Source organism: Balaenoptera ricei, chromosome 3, assembly GCF_028023285.1.
Source record: "Balaenoptera ricei isolate mBalRic1 chromosome 3, mBalRic1.hap2, whole genome shotgun sequence".
In the NCBI taxonomy this organism is placed as follows: Eukaryota; Metazoa; Chordata; class Mammalia; order Artiodactyla; family Balaenopteridae; genus Balaenoptera; species Balaenoptera ricei.
The window spans coordinates 91672495-91693347 of NC_082641.1; the positions used below are offsets into that span (position 1 = coordinate 91672495).

At 35.5% G+C, this 20853-nt stretch overlaps 1 protein-coding gene across 1 annotated transcript in view; it reads left to right on the top strand.

The window, feature by feature from the left end:
• CAMK4 (calcium/calmodulin dependent protein kinase IV) overlaps positions 1-20853 on the top strand; it is a 208550-nt gene that overhangs the window by 147887 nt on the left and 39810 nt on the right. The window contains exon 5 of the mRNA XM_059919407.1: positions 3876-3948. Coding sequence (XP_059775390.1) covers positions 3876-3948 — 73 coding nt within the window. The remainder of the gene's footprint in view (positions 1-3875; positions 3949-20853) is intronic.

Genomic DNA, 20853 nt, shown 5'->3' on the forward strand with positions numbered 1-20853 from the left:
GGGAAAACAAAAGCCCAACACAAACAAAAAAACAAGATACAAACATAACAAGAAAAAAAAGTTAGCGTGCTAAGGAATGGACCCCGAGAGATAAGGAGACAGAAGTCCAAGCTAGAACTCTACCCAGATGTTGCTGTGCTTCCCAAGTGCAAAAGAAGATGGTGAGGAGAGACCTGCAGCCTCTACCACTAAGTGCTGGCTCTGGGTTCAGCTGCTACTTCAATATTAGGTTTTCATCAGGGAGGTTATAAAAGTATCCTATATTCATGTGTACACTGGAGGCATTTTAAAAGTCATCAGAAGCTTGAAGTGTATAGTGTCTCAGCAGTTTCAGCTACTAAAGCCCAATTAAATCATCTGTCATTTAAATTTGGATTGGCTCAGTTATTTGAATGGATGATAAAATCGAATTGTGAATGAAAATGGCTGAGTAATATTCCATTATGTATATATACCTCATCTTTATCCATTCATCTATTGATGGGCACTTAGGTTGCTTCCATATCTTGGCCATTGTAAATAATTCTGCTGTGAACATTGGGGTGCATGTAACTTTTTGAATTAGTGTTTTTGTTTTCTTTGGATATATACCCAGGAGTGAAATTGCTGGATCATATGGTAGTTCTATTTTCAGTTTTTGGAAGAACTTTTATACTGTTTTCCAGTATGGTTGCACCAATTTACATTCCCACCAACAGTGCACAAGAGTTCCCTTTTTCCCACATCCTTGCCAACACTTGTTATTTGTGGGGTTTTTTATGATAGCCATTCTGAAAGGTGTGAAGTGATATTTCACTATGATTCTGATTTGCATTTCTCTGATGATCAGTGATGTTAAGCATCTTTATATGTGCCTGTTGGCCATCTGTAGGTCTTCTTTGGGTAAATGTCTATTCTGGTCTTCTGCCCATTTTTTAATCAGCTTGCTTGTTTTTCTGATATTGACTTGTATGAGCTCTTTATATATGTTAGATATTAATTCCTTATTGTTCATATCATTTACAAATATTTTCTCCCATTCAGTAGGTCGTCTTTTCATTTTGTCAGTGGTTTCCTTTGCAATGCAAAAGCTTTTAAATTTAATTAGGTCCCATTTGCTTACTTTTGCTTTTACTTCTTTTGCTCAGGAGACAGATCTGATAAAATATTGCTATGATTTATTTCAAAGAGTGTTCTGCTTACAATCCCTTCTAGGAGTTTTATGGTTTCAGGTCTTACACTTATGTCTTTAATCCATTTTGAGTTTACTTTTGTATATGGCGTGAAGAAATGTTCTAATCTCATTCTTTTACAAGTAGCTGTACAGTTTTCCCAGTACCACTTATTGAAGGAACTGTCTTTTCTCCATTGTATATTCATGCCTCTTTTGTCATATATTAATTGACTATAAGTGTGTAGGTTTATTTCTGGGCTCTCTATTCTGTTCCATTGATCTATGTATCTGTTTTTGTACCAGTTCCATGCTGTTTTGATTACTGTAGCTTTGTAATATAGTCTGAAGGCAGGGAGCGTGATACCTCCAGCTTTGTTCTTTTTTCCCAAGATTGCTTTCAAAACTTGGGGTTTTTTATGGTTCCATAGAAATTTTAGGATTATTTATTCTAGTCCTGTGGAAAATGTCATGGGTAGTTTGATAGGGATTGCATTAAATCTGTAGATTGCTTTGGGTAGTATGGAAATTTTAACAATATTAATTCTTCCAATCCAAGAACATGGGATATCTTTTCATTTCTTTGTATCACCTTCAATTTCCTTCAACAGTGTTTTATAGTTTTCAAAGTATAGGTCTTTCACTTCCTTGGTTAAGTTTATTCCTAGGCATTTTATTCTTTTTGACACAATTTTAAACAGGATTGTTTTCTTCCTTTCTCTTTCTGGTAGTTCATTATTAGTGTGTTGAAAAGCAATAGATTTCTGTATATTAATCTTGCATCTTGCAACTTGCCTGAATTCATTTATTAGTTCTTACAGTTTTTTTGTAGAGACTTTAGGATTTTCTATATTATAGTATCATGTCATCTGCAGATAGTTACAGTTTTACCTCTTCCCTCCCAATTTGGATGATTTTACTTCTTTTTCTTGTTGGATTTCTGTGGCTAAGACTTCCAATGCTGTGTTAAATAGAAGTGGAGGGCATGGACATCCTTGTCTTGTTCCTGATTTTAGAAGAAAGGCTTTTAGCTTTTCACTGTTGAGTATGATGTTAGCTATGGGTTTGTCTTAAATGGCCTTTATTATTTTGAGATATGTTCCTTCTAGACCCAGTTTGATGAAGAGTTTTTATCATGAATGGATGTTGAATTTTGTCAAATGCTTTTTCTGCATCTATTGAGATGATCATGTGATTTTTATCCTTCCTTTTGTTAATGTGGTGCATCACATTGATTGATTTGCAAATATTGAACCATCCTTGCATCCTTGGAATAAATCCCACTTGATCATAGTGTATGATCCTTTTTTATATATTGTTGAATTTGGTTTGCTAATATTTCATTGAGGATTTTTGCATCTATATTCATCAGAGATATTGGCCTATAATTTTCTTTTTTTGTATTGTCTTTGGCGTTTTGGTATCAGGGTAATGGTGGCCTCAGAGAATAAATTTTGGAGTTTTCCCTTCTCTTCAATTTTTTGGAATAGTCTGAGAAGGATAGACATTAATTCTCTTTTATATGTTTGCTACAATTCCCCTGTGAAGCTGTCTGCTCCTGGACTTATGTTTGCTGGGAGTTTTTTTTTTTTTTATTATTACAAATTCAATTTCAATACTACTGATCAGCCTGTTCAGATTGTCTGTTTCTTCCTGATTTAGTCTTGACAGGTTGTATGTTTCTAGAAAATTTTCTGTCTCTTCTAGGTTGTCAAATTTTTTGGCATTTAACTGTTCATGGTATTCTCTTATGATTTTTTTTTTTTTATCTCTGTGGTATTTGTTGTTATTTCTCTTCTTTCATTTCTTATTTTGTTTATTTGGGTCCATAAAGTAGAAAACCTCTTATATGTGTGTAATTGCATACCCCAAAGAAGAAAACCAAAACAATGGAAGAAAATAAATATGAAACATTCTAACTCAGGAAAATTCTTGAAATTAAAAAAGGAAAGACTTTAATTTCAAAGAATAATTTCTTGCCCAAATCTATACAAAAAGAGCAAGTCATTTATTTGGAAAAGAAAAGCAGGTGAGAGAGAGTGAGTGAGGGAATGGGAGAGAGGAGCTACAGGTAAAAAGAGAATAAGAGACATATCAACCAATCAATTGCATGGACCTTATTTGGATATTGATTCAAAAAAACAAACAAATTTTAACATGTTCAAGATAATTAGAAAGTTGAAACACTGCATATTTGATAATATTAAGGAATTGTAATTTATAGATGTAGTGGCATTGTAGTTATGATTTCTAAAAGGTCCTTTATTTTTAGATATACCTCCTTAAATATCTATGAATGAAATTATATGATGTCTGATATTTGCTTTAAAATAATAAAGGAGGAGGGGAAGTAATTAATTAGATAGACAAAACAACATTGGCCATGAATTGATAATTGCTGAAGCAGTGTGACAGTTAAATGGGATGGTTCATGGTATATTGTCTACTTAGTATATGTTTAAAATGATTTGCAATGCAAAGTTTAAAAAGAATTTTTTGTCCTCAATAGGATGGAAACTTCAAGCCTAGGCAAAATAAATGTTTCCATTTTCCTAAATAAACCTAAAGACTTCTAGAGTGCCAACTTATGGAAATCTTTCCCCTCATGTCATGGTAGCCTGCTGCAATTGTTTAGATAAATCTTCTTTAACGTTAATTCAACTTCTTTTAACATCTACTCAACTGGATGCATGTGTCTGAGAAGGATTTCATGGTTTTTTTTTAGGATTGTGGAAAAGGGATATTATAGTGAACGAGATGCTGCAGATGCTGTCAAACAAATCCTGGAGGCAGTTGCTGTAAGTATGAAGTGACAGCTATAGTGTAACTGGGTAATGTCTTCCTTTTACAGAATCATCATTTAGGAAGTATATATCTGTGACAAGCCGTAAAATTTACAGAAAAACAGTATGAAATATTTACTAGAAAATGTTGAACAAATTTATATTTTCTATTGATAACTCAAACTCTGAAAGATGCAGTCCTCATATGTAATGCCATAAGTTTGTAAAAATCATTTCCATTCTATTATTATGAATCAGATGAGACTTTGGTGCCTATAGTTGTTCTTTTCTCTCTCTTTCCATTTCTTTATTGTTTTTGTTGTTTGGTAAGGAAGTGGGAAAATGTTCAAGGAGATAAATATAGACCTTAGAGCATAGAGATTATTAATTTTTCTTTCAAGAGAAAAAATGAGTAAATTAGGAGAAAAATTCTGACAATTTTATTTTTTTTAAAGGGAGAAGTATGTTAACATTTTAAACTGGAATAAAGTTTTGTAAGTTAATGATGGAAACATGGACACACATTTACCAATATATATATATATATATAATTTTGAGAAGTTGGTTTGTATTGAATTAATAAGGAAATATTTGCCTAAATAAAATGGACTCAACTGGTGCAAGTCTTCCTATAGATTAGTGGTGTCTAGTATGTCCTGGGACACTTTGGTGATTTATTTATTGAATATAAATCCAGAACAAATTATTCTCTGAACAAACAGGATGGGGCCCAAAGGGACATATTTATTAGGATCAGTTAAAGAGACAAATCTATAAAATATACCCAGAATTAATATATATTCTATTAATCAGAGTCAGTTATATAACTAAAATCATTAGTCAATATCTTGAGGAGCCACAGTGGCACAAGTACATGTCCTATGAATTTTACCTACAGCCAAAACAAGAAGGAGGGAAGGAGGAAGGAAGGAAGGAAGGAAGGAGGGAGGGAGGGAGGGAGAGAGGGAGGGAGGGAGGACTCTTGATATCTAACAAGCTTATGTACCAATTGTGGGTGGAAAGAAAAAAAATCCAGTCTTCGCAATTTTTGCATAGGGCTACTAGAAATAGAAGATCTGTGATCTAACAAAATCCATTATTGAGATATCAACGCCAAGTTCATATGGCTTTATAACCCAGACTTTCCAAATTATTTTTTCCTATAAAGTGTTTTGATCTTTTTGCTATGGTGGGGGATTAAAAGTTTGAATTTGGGGTGGATAAAAGCTGGAGAAGATGCCATGGAATTTTACTTTAAATACACAATGCAGTTCCTGATTATATGAATTTTGAATATCAAATTCATCTTTTCACCACACCTAAAATAACCACTCCATTCCAGATTTTTCATCAGATACAATATATTTACCATCTTGGCTTCCTAAGCTTTCCAACTTGGATTGTTTTTAACTTTTCCATCACCTTCTCTCCTCACATCCACCTTACCAACTTCAGTTGAATCTCTCTTCAAGTATCCATGAACATAATCCTGCTCCCTATGTCATGCTATGACTATTTCTGGCATGACTTTAAAAAACACTTCTGGTTGCTTCCAATTCCTATCCCTAAATATATGTCTGTATATGTCTATCAATTATCCTTTGCAGTCACTGTTTTCATTTTGTCCCTTTTGAGTTCAGTAATGGTAGTTTTATTCCTTTCTTAAATACTCATTTTAAATCTTCTTTTTTCACTACTGTGTTCCATAGATTATCTATTCAAGTAAACTTGCTGGCAGTGGCCCACTATCACTTTCCTCAAATCAGGCAGGCAGCTGGTATAGCAGTTAAGAGTACTTTGGGAGTCAAACAGAGCTGGGTTCCGTTTCTAGATGTGAGAGCTTGGGTCTATCACTAAACACCTCTGAGCCTCAGTTTCCGCATGTAAAATAGGCATAACATTCAACCTAACAGGGTTGTGGAAAAGACTAAATAAGGTATGGAAATCATAGCAATCTACAAAAAAGAGGGAAAAGAGGATAAGCAACTTCAGACTCAGAATATTCATTTGAAGATGTATTACATCTTATAAATCTATATATACATATACACTCCACAGCTGAGTACTAAAATAAAAGACAAATGACAATGGTAGGTGCTCAAAAATATTTGCTGAATAAATAAGTGAAAATTTATCAAAATAGTCAGAAATAACCACTATTCTATATTTTGTCTTTCTAGATGATGTCACATTTACTGAAACATTCTTATAATCATTTTTCTACTCAATTCATATGAAACAAAACTATGTAACTTGCTTCCATTCATAAGATTCTTTTCTACTCCCTTACTATCATTTAATTCTTTTCCTTTCATCCAAAACTTACCTTCTTCAATATGTTTTTTCTGGTCGCCTCCATCCATTTAGGTCAGCTCTTGACTCTTTTGGCTTATCACAGTGGGCATGCTTCAATTTAGTGATACCTCGGGTGGCTGACTGGGAGAATTCTCATTCAGTGAATGAGAAATGGATGCTTTCAGCATCAGGATTTTCCACCTGTTGTAGTTACATCAATTGAGGGATAAAAGAACCACCAATAGAGATGGAGATGGAGGTGCTCCACATAGAACACAGGGACTAGAGTTCCTAGAACTCTATTTCAGGTCTGCAAAGATGGATTGGTTAGTCTACTGCTAATCTTAAATTTAAAAGAAAAACTGTGTTTTTTACCTACTCATAAAGCTCTACAAAGCTCCAGTTTAGGAAGCAGGTTACCGCATTCAAGTCAAACATTCTTTGAAAGAAGTTTTATAAAAATCAGAGTTTCTCTGATTGCTGCCCCTAAGGGTTAACTTAGAGAAAAAAATTAAAGTAATTTCCCTCAGTGTTTCACAGGTAGAAAGCAAGCAATTTAAAACTTGTGAGAAGGAGCTGACATTTATGAAATAGTTTATTGTCAACTACATGGCTACAGATAACTATAAAAACAAGACAGTTGGGAACTCAAAGTAATCAGTGATATATCTCACATTTCCTCTGAATCACACACTTTTAAGACTGTATCTAGGCTGGTTTTTGAAAGCACAGAAGTATAAAACTTAAAGATTAAAAATTTCTTGGGAAATATGTCGCAGGCATAATTACCCCCCTTAGGCAACAAATCTTGTAATCCTTCTCTTCCTCCCCACTTCATCCCAATTCTTGCCCCAAATATTTCACACCATTTGTCTGACTGTAATCTTGCTCCTTCTGCATTTTAGCTTTAAATAGCATTTTTGAAAGCTTTTTAAATGAATATGAAAGATGTTTCCCCCTTTGCGTTTGAATTCATTCAACTAGTCTTTAAGTGCAGATCTTTAAGCCTTCTTGAGTAGTCTATCTTCCTGAAATGAATTCAAGGTTGTCCCAAGTTAAACGGTCTAGTCAGTCTGGACATTCAGGAAGGGTCATCATGTCATGTGTCATAAAGCACAAGGCCAAACCTTAAAGCCCTCCTTTTCCATTTACTTGTAGAGATAACCAGGGAATGTTTCATCTCCTCTGGCAGCTCACTATTGCCACCACCTCTAGTTCTTTCCTTATCATTGCTATCCTACTCTTCCTCTGTTTTCAAAAAAATTGCTGTCCTTCTCTTTTTTCCACCCCTAATGCTGCCTCCCCTCTTTTGCTAACCACAGTTTTCTTGGGCATGTATTAATTTCAAAGCCATGAACTTGGAGCCTGGAGAAACTTGTAATATAGAGTATACACTGAATTTAATAAAATAAATGGAAATGGTTGAAAAAATATTAAATATGTTTACTATCCCAATACATAGATTTTTTTTGTTCAAATTGTTTTAAATATTATGGTGATGGGCGTGAAAAGTTGCAGACAAAAGCATCTAACCCTTTAAGGTTATGGAAAAAAAATATGCTATCTGAACATCAAAGAAAAACAGGAAATGGACATGATTATAAGGATGCAGAAATAGTTGAAGCTCCTTTTGGTAAATCTTTAAAAACCTGTAATCTCCCCTAAAAAAGAACAAATTTAGCCTATTAGAGAATCAATCGATAAAGAACTAACAACTAGACAGTGAAGAACTGGAAAGGCAAAAGGGGAACACTAAGCTAATGTATTGTAGAGGTAGCAGCTTCAAGAAGCAGCCTCCTATTGGACTGGAGAAACCAAGTAAAGAGGTTAAGATTATTAAAATTTAGAAGTTTAAAGGAGGTGCTCTATAGACCTGTGTGAAAGTTCACTGCTTGGCTAGGCGGGTGTCTCTTTTCTGACATCAGAGGCGTTGCCCATGCAGCGGGCACTCAGACCTTTGAGAACGGTGTTCTGGCCAGCTAGTGCTGGTGTTACTGAAGAGGGACTCTGGGATTGGTTCTGTGAGCACTGGAAAAGTGCAAAGTGGAATTAGCAGCTGCTATTGGAATGGTCTGCCACTGCGGGGTTAAAAACTGTTTCAAAGGTACGTGGGAAGAACAAGCAGAAAAAACAGACTCAGAAAGGAAGCAAGTCCCTTCATCCTCTTCAAGCCTTCTACTCTCTTCCTAGTGCCCTCTAATAGCAGAGCCAAACAGGAAGCCAGCAGAGGAAAAGTGTCACTTGTAACTCAAGTCCCCACTTCACGAAGCGGACTATAGAAGGGCAGATATAAAGTTGAGATACAATAGCTTAATAAATGGTACCGGAAGTTATTTGAAAACAAAAATCAATTCTCAAAATTTCTGTTTCTATTCATAGACTCTTTAAAGTCTTCATAGTCTTTACTAACGTGTGTGAAATGGTTCTAGAGGTCAATGAATTCAAAACAAGGGCAGCAGCATTAAAAAAATTACCATCTAGGGACTTCCCTGGTGGCGCAGTGGTTAAGAATCCGCCTGCCAATGCAGGGGACACAGGTTCGAGCCCTGGTCCGGGAAGATCCCACATGCCGCGGAGCAACTAAGCCTGTGCACCACAACTATTGAGCCTGTGCTCTAGAGCCCGCGAGCCACAACTACTGAGCCTGTGTGCCACAGCTACTGAAGTCCCCGCGCCTAGAGCCCGTGCTCCGCAACAAGAGAAGCCACCGCAGTGAGAAGCCTGCGCACCGCAACGGAAAAGTAGCCCCCGCTCGCTGCAACTAGAGAAAGCCCGCACGCAGCAACGAAGACCCAACGCAGCCAAAAATAAATAAATATTAAAAAAAAATTACTATCTATATTTACTACCAAGTACTATGCTTGATAACATTTATAGGTTTAATGGGCAGTGTATACGTCATTCAACTTTACATTATTTGACACGTTTAAGCCTTCTTCCACCTGACCTCTTATTCCTGTTGACGGAACCAATCTACTTTTATAAAGATGGAAAAGGCTAAAACTTCTCCCACCCTCCCTTGCAGCTAGGCAAGGGCATATGACCTGATCCTCACCAGTGAGTTTTGATGGGCAGTCTGCTTGTGAGTTATTAGAAAAGTTTCCCTTTAATAAAAGGAGAGCCAGGGGAGGAAAGGTCTTTTCTCTTTTTCACTGTCATATTGGAGTCTGCGTATGAAGCTGGGAACTGCTTTTGCTGTCTTGTAATTATGAAGAGAAACATGACAATGTTGAAGAAGGCAGAGGAAAAAGTAGACATCTTTGGAATTCTCCTGCTTGATATCTCATAGATTATAATGTTTCTCAAAATTTCTGCCACTTTAAATTGTATATCTTGTTACTTGAAGCAAAAAGATACTGAACTTCTTCTTAAATAAACTTTTGAGTATATACTAATAATGGTTCGGTGTTCAGAGCAAATTGTATAGTTTTCCGTCTATCTAAACATAACATGAAGGGCATACTCCTAGATAAAAAGATTCTGGTCCCTCACATTTCTAAAAACTGAACTTCACTGAACATAAAACACACATCCACATACTGATAAATGAGGATTAAATATGATTTGAAGGGACACTGATGTTTAAGGTCATTAACAATAAGCTTGCTTCTGACACTTGTTCTTTGTTTTTGTGAGTATTGTTCCTGCTTGGGTCCACTTATTGTCAGTAAAAAGATTCTTCTGAGGACTTAATTAAGCAATGAAAGACTAAGAAAGAAAATGGGGGGGGGGGGTTGTTGTTTAAGTTTGTCGGTTCCTGTGGTATTTACATTTTTTTCTGGGGAGATTTTGTCTCTTGTTACTTCCATTTGAACATTGATCTCTGGAGGGTGGATTTTAATGCAAGGCTCAGGCATTAAAACACTATAATGATAATTTTACCAGTAAAAAGTAGAAGTGGTTATATATTCTTACTAAGAATTGAGAGATTACATTCACCAGAGAAGAAATAACAAATAGTTCTGTTAATGTTATAATTTTTTTATTTATAAACATAGAATAAAATAGATCAATGGCTTAGGCATAGCATAGATATTTTATAAAAAAAAATTTGGAGCAAAAAAAAAACTACATTCTGAAAATTATAGCTCAATATTAGGAACCTGGAGATCTAAAAATAATGCCTGGGAAGGAGGTTCCTTTCTCATTAAATGTTTCTGTACGTCATTATCGACAATGACATCAAAAGTTTATCAAATTCTAAGTGGCCTTTTCTCTTGTGATTCCAGGGAATCACAATAAATTCTAGAGTAAATATCTAGGAATTTTCCAAGTACTATATACAAAATATCATGTTAATTGTTACATTCTAAATGACTTGTTTTTTCTGTAAATGTTGAATGATGTCAGTAATTCAGTTCAGCCATTAGCTGATTCTCTGGTATGTGTCAAAATCTTGGATACAGAGATTAAGAAGTTCATTAGTTTATAGAGCAGATAGATACATAAGCACATAGCTGTAAGATGACATATGTGCACCAATTGATGCATTTTGCAACTTCAAAGACATTAGGGAGGGTGAAACCTATTCAAAACATCTAAAATGAAACTGAGTCAGAAAAATCTTGCCAGAGGATGTTATGTCTGTGTTGGGTTTTGAAAGAAAAATTGCTGTTTAGTAGGCAGCCAGTATGAAAAAAAGGGAATACCAGGAATACGCCTTTTCTCCCACAAATTTTTATAGAACATAATAGACCAAAGATGCAAAGGCATGAACTGCTGGTCTTTGGATATTGCTAGAAAGTAAAGTACACTTGATGAGAACTGGGGTTTGAGCAAGAGGTATGGATCCTGTCCAGAGAGGCTTACATGAAAGAAGTTCCCATGTTTCTGTAGATGAGGAGACCCTGAGGGACTTTTGCTGCAGGACCATCATCCTTCATGGCAGCATGAAGTCCAAAAGCAGGGCAGCCAGTTAAGAGGTTATGAAAATGTCCAGTCAATAGATGAAAAGCATCTAAAAGGACATGGTTTGTGATTCTCTGAATGAAATATGCTAACAACTAAGCCCAGGATTCCTCTTGGGTCTTCACTGCCAATATTTATGAATGTTACATATGTGAAGACTTAGAGATTATGAGAAATAAACTAGAGTGGGGAACATGCATAGAAGAGGACTTAGAGGATTGATAAGAAATTCTCATCAAACTTTCTCACCTTTATTAACATTACAATGCATTCTCTTCTCCTCACCTCTCTGCCCACTTGCTCTCTGAGGCTTTACTCCATTCTCTTCCATACAGTCACACAGTTCCTCTAATGAACTTTTTCTTCAATTCCTATTTCCTTCGCCTACATTTTTTTTCCCTTTTGTACTCTGTTTTGCCTCTCCTCTAGCTGAGAACAAATGATGAATAAAGCAGCAGCAAAAGATAACAAACATTTTAAGAGACCAACCAAAGCCTCTAGCCCAGGATGACCATATTCCCTACACACAACATGCACTGTAGGTCCTGAGGAGAGCTACAGAAAGTAAACATGAGACACAGTCCCTGCCTGGAAAGATTTAACAAGAAAAAGAGGGTAAAAAATAACATCTAAGTTATCTTTCTTAGAAGGAAACACCTTGGGATTGAGATGAATGTCTTCACTATTGCAAAAGCCCATTGAAATGTCATGCACATGAGGTTACTGTGTAGATATGACCTGATTCTTACTTGATGTCCTTGCATTACAGTCTTTAGAAGTTCATTCACAGCTGTTCTGTCAGGCTTCAGTTGCTAAAGGAACGAGATTCACAGAATCCTTGTCTTTGGAGCAGGAGAATTGGATAACCTCAAGTAAGGGTAGGAAAAATTTTTCTAGTTAACAGGGGCAGTATTAAAAAAAAAAAAAGCACAAAAAAGGAAACAAAATGTAGTAATAGAGATCTACCCGCAGTTTCCTCGTGAGGTCAGGAAAGGCACACATTGTTTCTGTTTCTATAGATGACCTACAAAGATTTAATGTGAATAAAGAAAAAGAAAAAAGATGGGAATTCAAGCTATAAGGGAATATGGTTTTAAGTAAAGTAATAAATTTTAATTACATTTAAAAATGCTTATTCCAAGCAGGTGTGTATCGACCATGAGAGGAAGGATATTATCATATTATCATGATACCTTTTCTATTTTAAACAAACCTTACTCTGATTGGCAATTTGGCCTATTTTCTGTTCCTGTGATACAGTATTGCACATCTATGTATTCTGTTTCTCTGACCCTGAATGCTCTGAAAAGCTAAAATTCAGAAAAAGCTGAGCAAAGAATTCTACCACCCACAATGGGCTCTCTAGGAGGACAGTCTCTTCTTTACATCAATATAGTTTATGTGTGACAACCTCTACCTATGGGCTGCAAGGGAATGACTCTAAGCTAAAAAGATTCCTTTGACAATGATCCCCTTTTAGGAAAGAATTATCGTATGGGAAATATCAAAGTATTGTGGCTTGAAGGTGAACAGTGATCCTTTCTTTGTATGTGTGCTTCTCTCCAAGGATGGTGGAGTAACTAAGGTTAGACTCTAGCTAACTATTTCTATGTTGTTTTTTCATTGATTATTTATTGGAGCATGGGGATGGGACCATGAAATTTATTTCCTTGCTCTTGGGTAACAGTTGTCTGCCCCAAAACTGAAGTACTGTCTGCCTTGAGGAAATGAAGTCCTATTTTGTATTATAAGGATGAATATGAATCTTCTACTTATGATGTCTTTGACCCATAAAAAGTGAGTTTTTATTTTGGGAATGGTTAATTCAGAAGTAGTGTGGAAAAATGAATAATCCTCTGAAAGAGTCAGGTAAATATTTTTTTATTTCTGGGTCAGAAGAAGAGCTTTCAGGCAACATTATAATAATACTCTGTTAACTTCATTCCTTGAACATGGACTTTTGATTTTAGTATTATTAAATAATTCAAGAACAAATTCTGCAAAAGTTTTACAAAGTATTTTGCCTGACTCATAAATGAGAAATATACAATTCAATGAAGATGTCAAATTAACAAATAGGTAGAGGCCTAGGTCATAGCCTATAGATTGCACGATTCATGGAAACAGAAGGTTAACTTGGTTTTCTTGTTTTAGTCACTGTCTTTGGTCCCATCTCAAGTGTGTAGCTCCTGAATAAGGAGTGCTCACAAAAAATCCAGCTTACTCACTTTGGCTAAGATTCAGAGTTTCTCGATGGAAACAACAGGAACACGAGTTTCATTTGGGCAGGGCAGTTCTTTGTAGGTGTTTAGCATCACTGGCTATATTAACCTATTCAGGCTGCTATAACAGAATACCACAGATTGGGTGGCTTAAAGAAAAAACATTTGTTTCCCACAGTTCCGGAAGTTAAAAGTCCCAGAACAGAATGCCAGCATGGTCAGATTCTTAGTGAGGGCTGTATCCTAGGTTTTAGACTGCAGTCTTCTTCCCGTGTCCTCACAAGGGAGAGAGAGCAAGCTCTGGTCTCTTCATCTTCTTATAAGGGCACTAATCCCATCACGAGGTCTCCACCCTCAAAACTTCATCGAAATCTACTTACTTCAAAAGGCTTCACCTCCAAATACCATCACATTGGGAATTAGGGCTTCAGCATATGAATTCTGGGGGGACATAAACATTCAGTCCATACCACTAACCTCAATACAGTACACTGAATGCCAGTAGGAGGCCAATACATTGCGACTACAAAAAAGAAAAAATTCTTTCACACAGTTTCCAATGCATCTAAGTGCAACTGTCCCCTTAATGTGTCTATTCTCTCCCTCTCTGTCTCTTTGTCTCTGTCTTTCTCTCTCTCTCCCCCTCTCTCTTACTTTCAACCTCTCTCCCTTCCTCCTTCCTTCTCTCCCTTCCTATCTTTATTTTGTAAATTCCAGAGAATCATCACCATCCAAAGATCTAAAGAAATGGAAACACCATTGCAATATATGCAGTGTTGGACACACTAACAATTCTTACTAACTTTTTTGCCTAGTTTAAAGAAAAATTTCAGTAACCACCAGAGGTTTCAAAATGTTTTCTTGACCTAGGACAAGAATACCCTTTCTCATTCCAGTGTTCCACTTTATCTTTCTGCCTTTTGTAAATGTAATTTAAGGCCCCTCTGCAATATCCTCTTTATTTTTGGCTCATGAAAGTAGTGTGAAATAATTCTAATGCATTTTACATGCCATATATTTAATATTAATCTTCTGTGATTTCTGACCTCAGTGTTTCCTCCCAATTATTTATTTTGCTTGAAGTTTACAGAGCCTGCTCGGCTTATTTTTTTCGAGGAAATGTTTCCCTACGTATCATCAATCCATAAAATTTTGCTGGAATGTCAGGGCTCTCCCTATTATGTTATAAACAGTTGGTGGATTAAATAGATAACTATCAATACTTATCTGTGCTCTGGACACTTAAAAATAGTCAAAACTCAGATTTTATTAATAGAATGTTCCACGTGTTTTAAAAGATATGTATAAGTTGCATGATTTTAGTGGCAAATGATGACCACCAAGAAAATGAATAGTATATATACATAACTTGGAATGTAGACAAGGAAGGTTCACATTTAACTGTCCCTTGTTTTCTTTATGTCACAGTATATGTTGAACCAAAAGTACAGTAGTCCCCCTTATCTGAGGTTTTGCCTTCCTTAGTTTCAGTTACCCGCAGTCAACCATGGTCCAATAATATTAAGTGGAAAATTCCAGGAATAAACAATTTATAAATTGCACGCCATTCTGAGTAGCGTGATGAAATCTTGCACCGTCTGGCTCCATCTCGCACCTGATATGAATCATCACTTTGTCTAGCATATCCCACTAGTCATTTAGTTGCCATCTAGGTTATCAGATCGACTGTCACAGTATTGTGTGCTTGTGTTCGGGTAACCCGTATTTTACTTAGTGATGGCCCCCTTTAAAGCACAAAAGTAGTGTTACTGGCAATTCGGATATGCCAAACAGAGCCAAAAAGTGCCTCCTTTAAGTGAAAAGTTCAAAGTTCTTGGGTTAATAAGAAAGAAAAAAAAATCATGTGCTGAGGTTAGGAAGGTCTACTAAGATCTATGGTAAGAATGAATCTTCTATGCATGAAATTGTGAAGAAAGAAAAAGAAATCTGTGCTAGTTTTGCTGTAACCCCTCAAACTGCAGAAGTTATGGCCACAGTGCATGATAAATGCTTAAGATGGAAAAGTCATTAAATTTTTACGACAAGATATTTTGAGAGAGATAAAGTGATTAAAGAAACAGAATAGAGTTTCTACACACCAAAAAAAAAAAAAAAGTTATTTTGAGAGAGAGAGAGAGAGACACCACATTCACATATCTTTTATTACAGTATATTGTTATAATTATCCTATTTTATTGTTAGGTATGGTTATTAATCTCTTACTTTGCCTAATTTGTACATTAAATTTTATCATAAATATGTACGTATAGAAAAAGCAGAGTATATATAGGGTTCAGTACTATTTACGGTTTCAGGCATCCGCTGGGAATATTGGAATGTATCCCCGGCAAATAAGAGGCGGGGGGTGCACTGTATAACTTTCAGCTCTAATTTTGATACAGCACACCTGCAAGTTGGAGATTATTGCATTGGCATCTCTGTAGTGATCAATTTTCTTCAGACTTATTTTGTGTTATTTAAAAGACTTTCTTTAGATGTTTAGTATCCTTCTTGATTTTTAAGATAAAATCATACATCATATCACACCATTTCCCCCCTTAACCCTCCAGTGTCCCCCCATCACAGTCACCCTCTATGCATGGCCCTCAAAGTCCTGCCTGGAAAGGCCTTCTGCTGACCTCATGATCCTCTTTCCATGGGCCTTCATTCACGGCATTCCAATGACCTTCTGTTCCTCCAACATGAGAAGCTCCAGTCCAGGGAATTTTGAGCTCTTGTTTGAAACTAGAAAATAAATTACCTGGTGTCTTGAACCTCTTTCTACTATGTCCTACACTCAGAATGGTTCATGGTGTATATTGGGCATTCCATAAATATTTGTTGGATGACTTGACTGACCAAAGATTGTTTATTGCTTCATTCATTTATTCATTCATGCATTTACTCACCACCTAACCAAACAACTAAAAATATTTATTGAGCATATATTTAGACCCTAACACTATACACTCAATAAGAGAGCACATGGCACGTGTGTGCCAAGAGTTTATATTTATGTTATTTAGTTTACCATTTGCTAACTGCAAAATACCCAGTGTATTCATTTTCTATTTCTGACTAACAAATTACCACAAATTTAGCAACTCAGAACAACTAATTATCTCTCAGATCTGTAGGTCTAAGTCCAGGGGGCTCTACTGGGTTCTCTGCTTAGTGTCTCACAAAGTGGAAACTAAGCTGTTAGTTGTCCAGGTAATTATCTGGAAATTCTAGGGAAGAATCTGCTTCCAAACTCGTTGAGCTTCCAAGCTCCTTCGCCAAATTCACATCCCTGTGGTTGTATGACCAACATCCCCGTTCCCTCACTGCTTGTCAGCCAAGGACTGCTTTCATCTCCTAAAGACTGCCTCATTCCTTGGCACAGGCCTCCCTCCAACTTCAAAGCTAAATTGTTTCAAATCCCTGACTTCCTTTTCTGCTGCCAGCCAGAGAAAACTCTCTGCTTTTCAAGGGTACATTTGATTTGATTAAACCTATCTGAATAACCTCCTTATTGTCATGTAAATTAATATAATCCTAGGAGTGCTGCCTCATCTATTAGTAGATTCCACCCACACTCAGAAGGGAGAGCATTTAATATAAGAGCTAATTTCACATAGGGGTCATTCATAGAATTCTGCCTGTTACACCCAGACCAACCTACTCTTACTAATAAAGGTGTGATGCGTTCGTTTTCTAACATAATGTATTCGGTCTAATCAACTCGAAATGTGGATTCTATGGGAAAGTAAATTAGGAATCCAAAGTTCAACATTCAAGGATAAACTTGAATGTCATTGGTTTTCAGGGCTTTCAAAGACTCATTCACTGACAAGTATTTTGGTTTGTTTTTTAACGTGTAGAACTTAATTTGTGTTCTCATGCTCTTCTATTATTCTCTCCTGGTGTTCTTTTTTTTTTTTTCTTCATATGTTAGGAAATCAATTCTGCTACTTCAGAGTATTAACCACAGCAAGTATTTTCAGAGGTTTTCAAAACTATTTGCCATATCTTAGAAAACAAACTGAAACACGGATCAGTGATCAAAAAGAAAGAATGATGGCATGTGGCTGAGGCTTTGTGTGGCATCTTGGCACAAAAAAAAAAATGCAATATACTTAACATACATTTGTTTTTTTATGTTTCTCTCTAACTTATTTTTTTGCTTAACAATATGCCTTGGAAATTTTTTCCATTTATGTATTAGTTTTCTATTGCTGCATCACAAATTACCGCAAACTTGAACACTTAAAATAACACTATATATTATCTTACAATATTGTAGGTCAAAAGTTAGGCATGGCATGACTAGATTCTCACAATTCCAAAATTAAGGCATCATCAGGGCTGCACTTCTCTCTGGAGGCTCTGGAGAAGAATCCGCTTCCAAGCTCATTCAGTTCCTTGGAGGAATTCAGTCCCTTGTAGTTGCCTTGATACTTGGCCTTCTCCATCTTCTCACCTGCAATGGCACATCAAATCCTTCTGATGCTTTGAATCTATTTCACTGACTCTTCTGCCTTCCTCTTCTGCTTTTAAAGGCTCATACAGTTACATTGGGCCCATCTGGATAATCCAGGATAATCTCTGTATTTTAAGGCAACAGTGATTCATAATCCTAACTACATATGCAAAGTCTCTTTGCCATGTTACATGGCATGTTCACAGTCCCAGAATTGGAGAATGGAGTCTTCTTTGGGACCATAATTCTGTCTACAATATTTTAATACATATGGATCTTTTTCATTCTTTTAGTTGCTATGTGGTTTTTCATACTGTGAGCTCTGTAATTTATTTATCCAGTTCCTACATGGTTATTAAACTTTTTTCCAATTTTAAAAATTATACATAATATAGTAATAAATATCCTTGAGGCATATTATGCACAGGTGAAAATATTTCCTTAAGATACATTCCAAGAAGTGGCTTCTATTAGACAAATATTATATTCATTTTACATTCTTTTATGGATGTGGCTAAATTTCAAGGCTTTACCAATCTGCAATATTGCTAATAGTTTGAATCTTCCTCTTTAACAGCATGTGCATCTGACCAATCCTGATCATTATATTCTTTTTTCTATTCTTTGCTCTGTTTTTCAGTGATTTTTATGTGTTTTTATGTGCTTTTCTGTTGGTATGTAAGAGCTCTCTATATATTCAAATATTAATCTTGGTCATATATGTATAATCTTATATATATCTTTATGTGTAATCCATATCATATAGACAGATGGATAGTAGAGTAAATATTTTCTCCTAGTTTTGCTTTATTTATGTTGTCTTGCATAATTTTATCATAGGGGATCAAATTTGTAAGGTTTTTTTTCATCAGTTCTAAGACTTTATATTTTTTATATCTTTCTTAGGAAGTCCTATCATGTTTTCTCTCCCTCCCTTTCTTTCTCTCTCTCTATATATACTTAAAATCTCATGTAATTACTCTTAAAATACTTTTGCGGTCATTTTGTTTTGTTCTTGTCCTTTTCGTAGTTTTCTTAGCTCTTTAACCCACACTTACTATTGATACGTCTTTGTTAGTTTAATCCACATTTGTTTGTTTGATAACTCTTTACATGGAAATATTATTATTGTTTGTTATTTTAGTGAACTTGTGTGTGCATTTATATTTTTAGTTCTCTGGTGATACCTTTTATAACTTTAAACAATATCCTTCAACCTCTATTTTATATTTTATTAAACTTAGGCACTATATATTTTCTCTCCATTGAGAAAAATAAGGAAATTAATATACATTCACTTCCTTCCATTGACCTCCACCTTCAAATTCTCTCTTGTCATATCTCTGTTTTATACTGGTAAGGTTTACATCATTTATAATCTGCATCTTACTTGTTTGGGTTCTACCTTTAAATGGACTTGATGCCCATTACCAGCCCTTTACCACAGTTTTTTCTCTTTATTTCTTAATTGGCTGGATTTATTCAAGTAGCTGAGGGTTTTTTGTTTATTTGTTTTGCTTTGGGTTTGTTTTTTCTGTTCCCAGAAGGGTATAGCAACAATATATTCCCCAAGTTATTTCATGACTTTTATGGTCACTTTAAATTTGCAGGACATTTTGTAACATTTGTGGGACACTTGGTCCTAACCTCAGCAGTCTGTACCCATTCCTCTGTAATGTCCTGGCACTGAAAGCTGTCTTACAGAAATCTGACATCAACTTGATATTTCTCTTCTTAGAGATGATCTGCTTTTTTCTGCTTAGAGGTCTATGAATCCCTTCTTTATCCTTGAAGTTCAGTTACTTAAGCAGGTGCGTGTCAGTTTTCACAGCTCTTTTCCTATTCGGAAAGCAGCAATAGCATTTCCCCCATTTTACAATTGTGCACAAACAAGCTTTGCAAGGTTGTTCAAACAGTGGAACCAAAGCTGTTAAAACTCGCAGTCTAGGCTTGACCACATTGCCAGGTATCTGTGCAAGTCTTCCTTATTGGCCTTTGGGATTCTGGGTCTTTTAAGTTTCAATCTGTACAGAAGTCGATTAAGTTAAGCAGTCTTGTAGGCTTTTGATAATTTTCTGTGCTTTTCTCTTCCTGAGAGATATAAATTTAGAATTTTAACAAATCTACTTTCTTCCCTGCACTCTCATGGCATTTTCTACCACTGTAATACAGCACTAACCACACTGTATTATGGTTAGTTGTACATGGTCCTGTCTCCTGAAATAGGCAGGAATAATGACTTATTTATCTATGTCTGTCATCCTTTTCCTCTGCCCTTTACCACCTTTCCTCACATCCCATATATGCCTTTGTATTCATGGCACAAATAGGTACAATATATATTCATTGACTTGAATCCAATTATTTACAAAAACTTGTTTAGGATACCAGCATTTTGAGTGCTGGGAATATTTTAGAACTGGCCTTATATCCTTCATTTTTACTTTTTATTTTTTTCTTATTGATTAATTTATTGATTCATAGATATTTATTTGCCCACAAAACTCTTATGAAAAACAACTTTGCCAGTAGCACTTATTGTAAAACAAAAATAACTTCAAGATCATCTGATTTTTAAAAGATAATAGGACTTCGAACACATTTAATAATTCAAGACACTTAAATCACATTACTTTCAAAAATGATAGTGCTAACCCAACTCTGCAGGAGAGCACATTTCATGGAATATAAAGTCTTTTAAAATCTAAATAAATATACATAGCGTATTTCTCTGTGTTTTGGAAAAGATATCTAATTTTGTAGAACTTCACATGATGATAGATATAGAGGAAAATCCATGTTGAAAAACTTAATTTCTCACACATACACTTTGCATTCTACTCTTGGATTCTACTTCTCAAAATTTAACCTTAAAACACTTAGACTTCTATGAATAATATGTTGAATGTGCCATAGGTTCTGACTATCTGTGTGATTTATTCTTTGAAACGTTCCCTTGAATGCTGGAACCTATCTAGAACACCAGTATCTAACTTTTAAATTACCATCCTGACTTTTGCCTGTGAAATTATT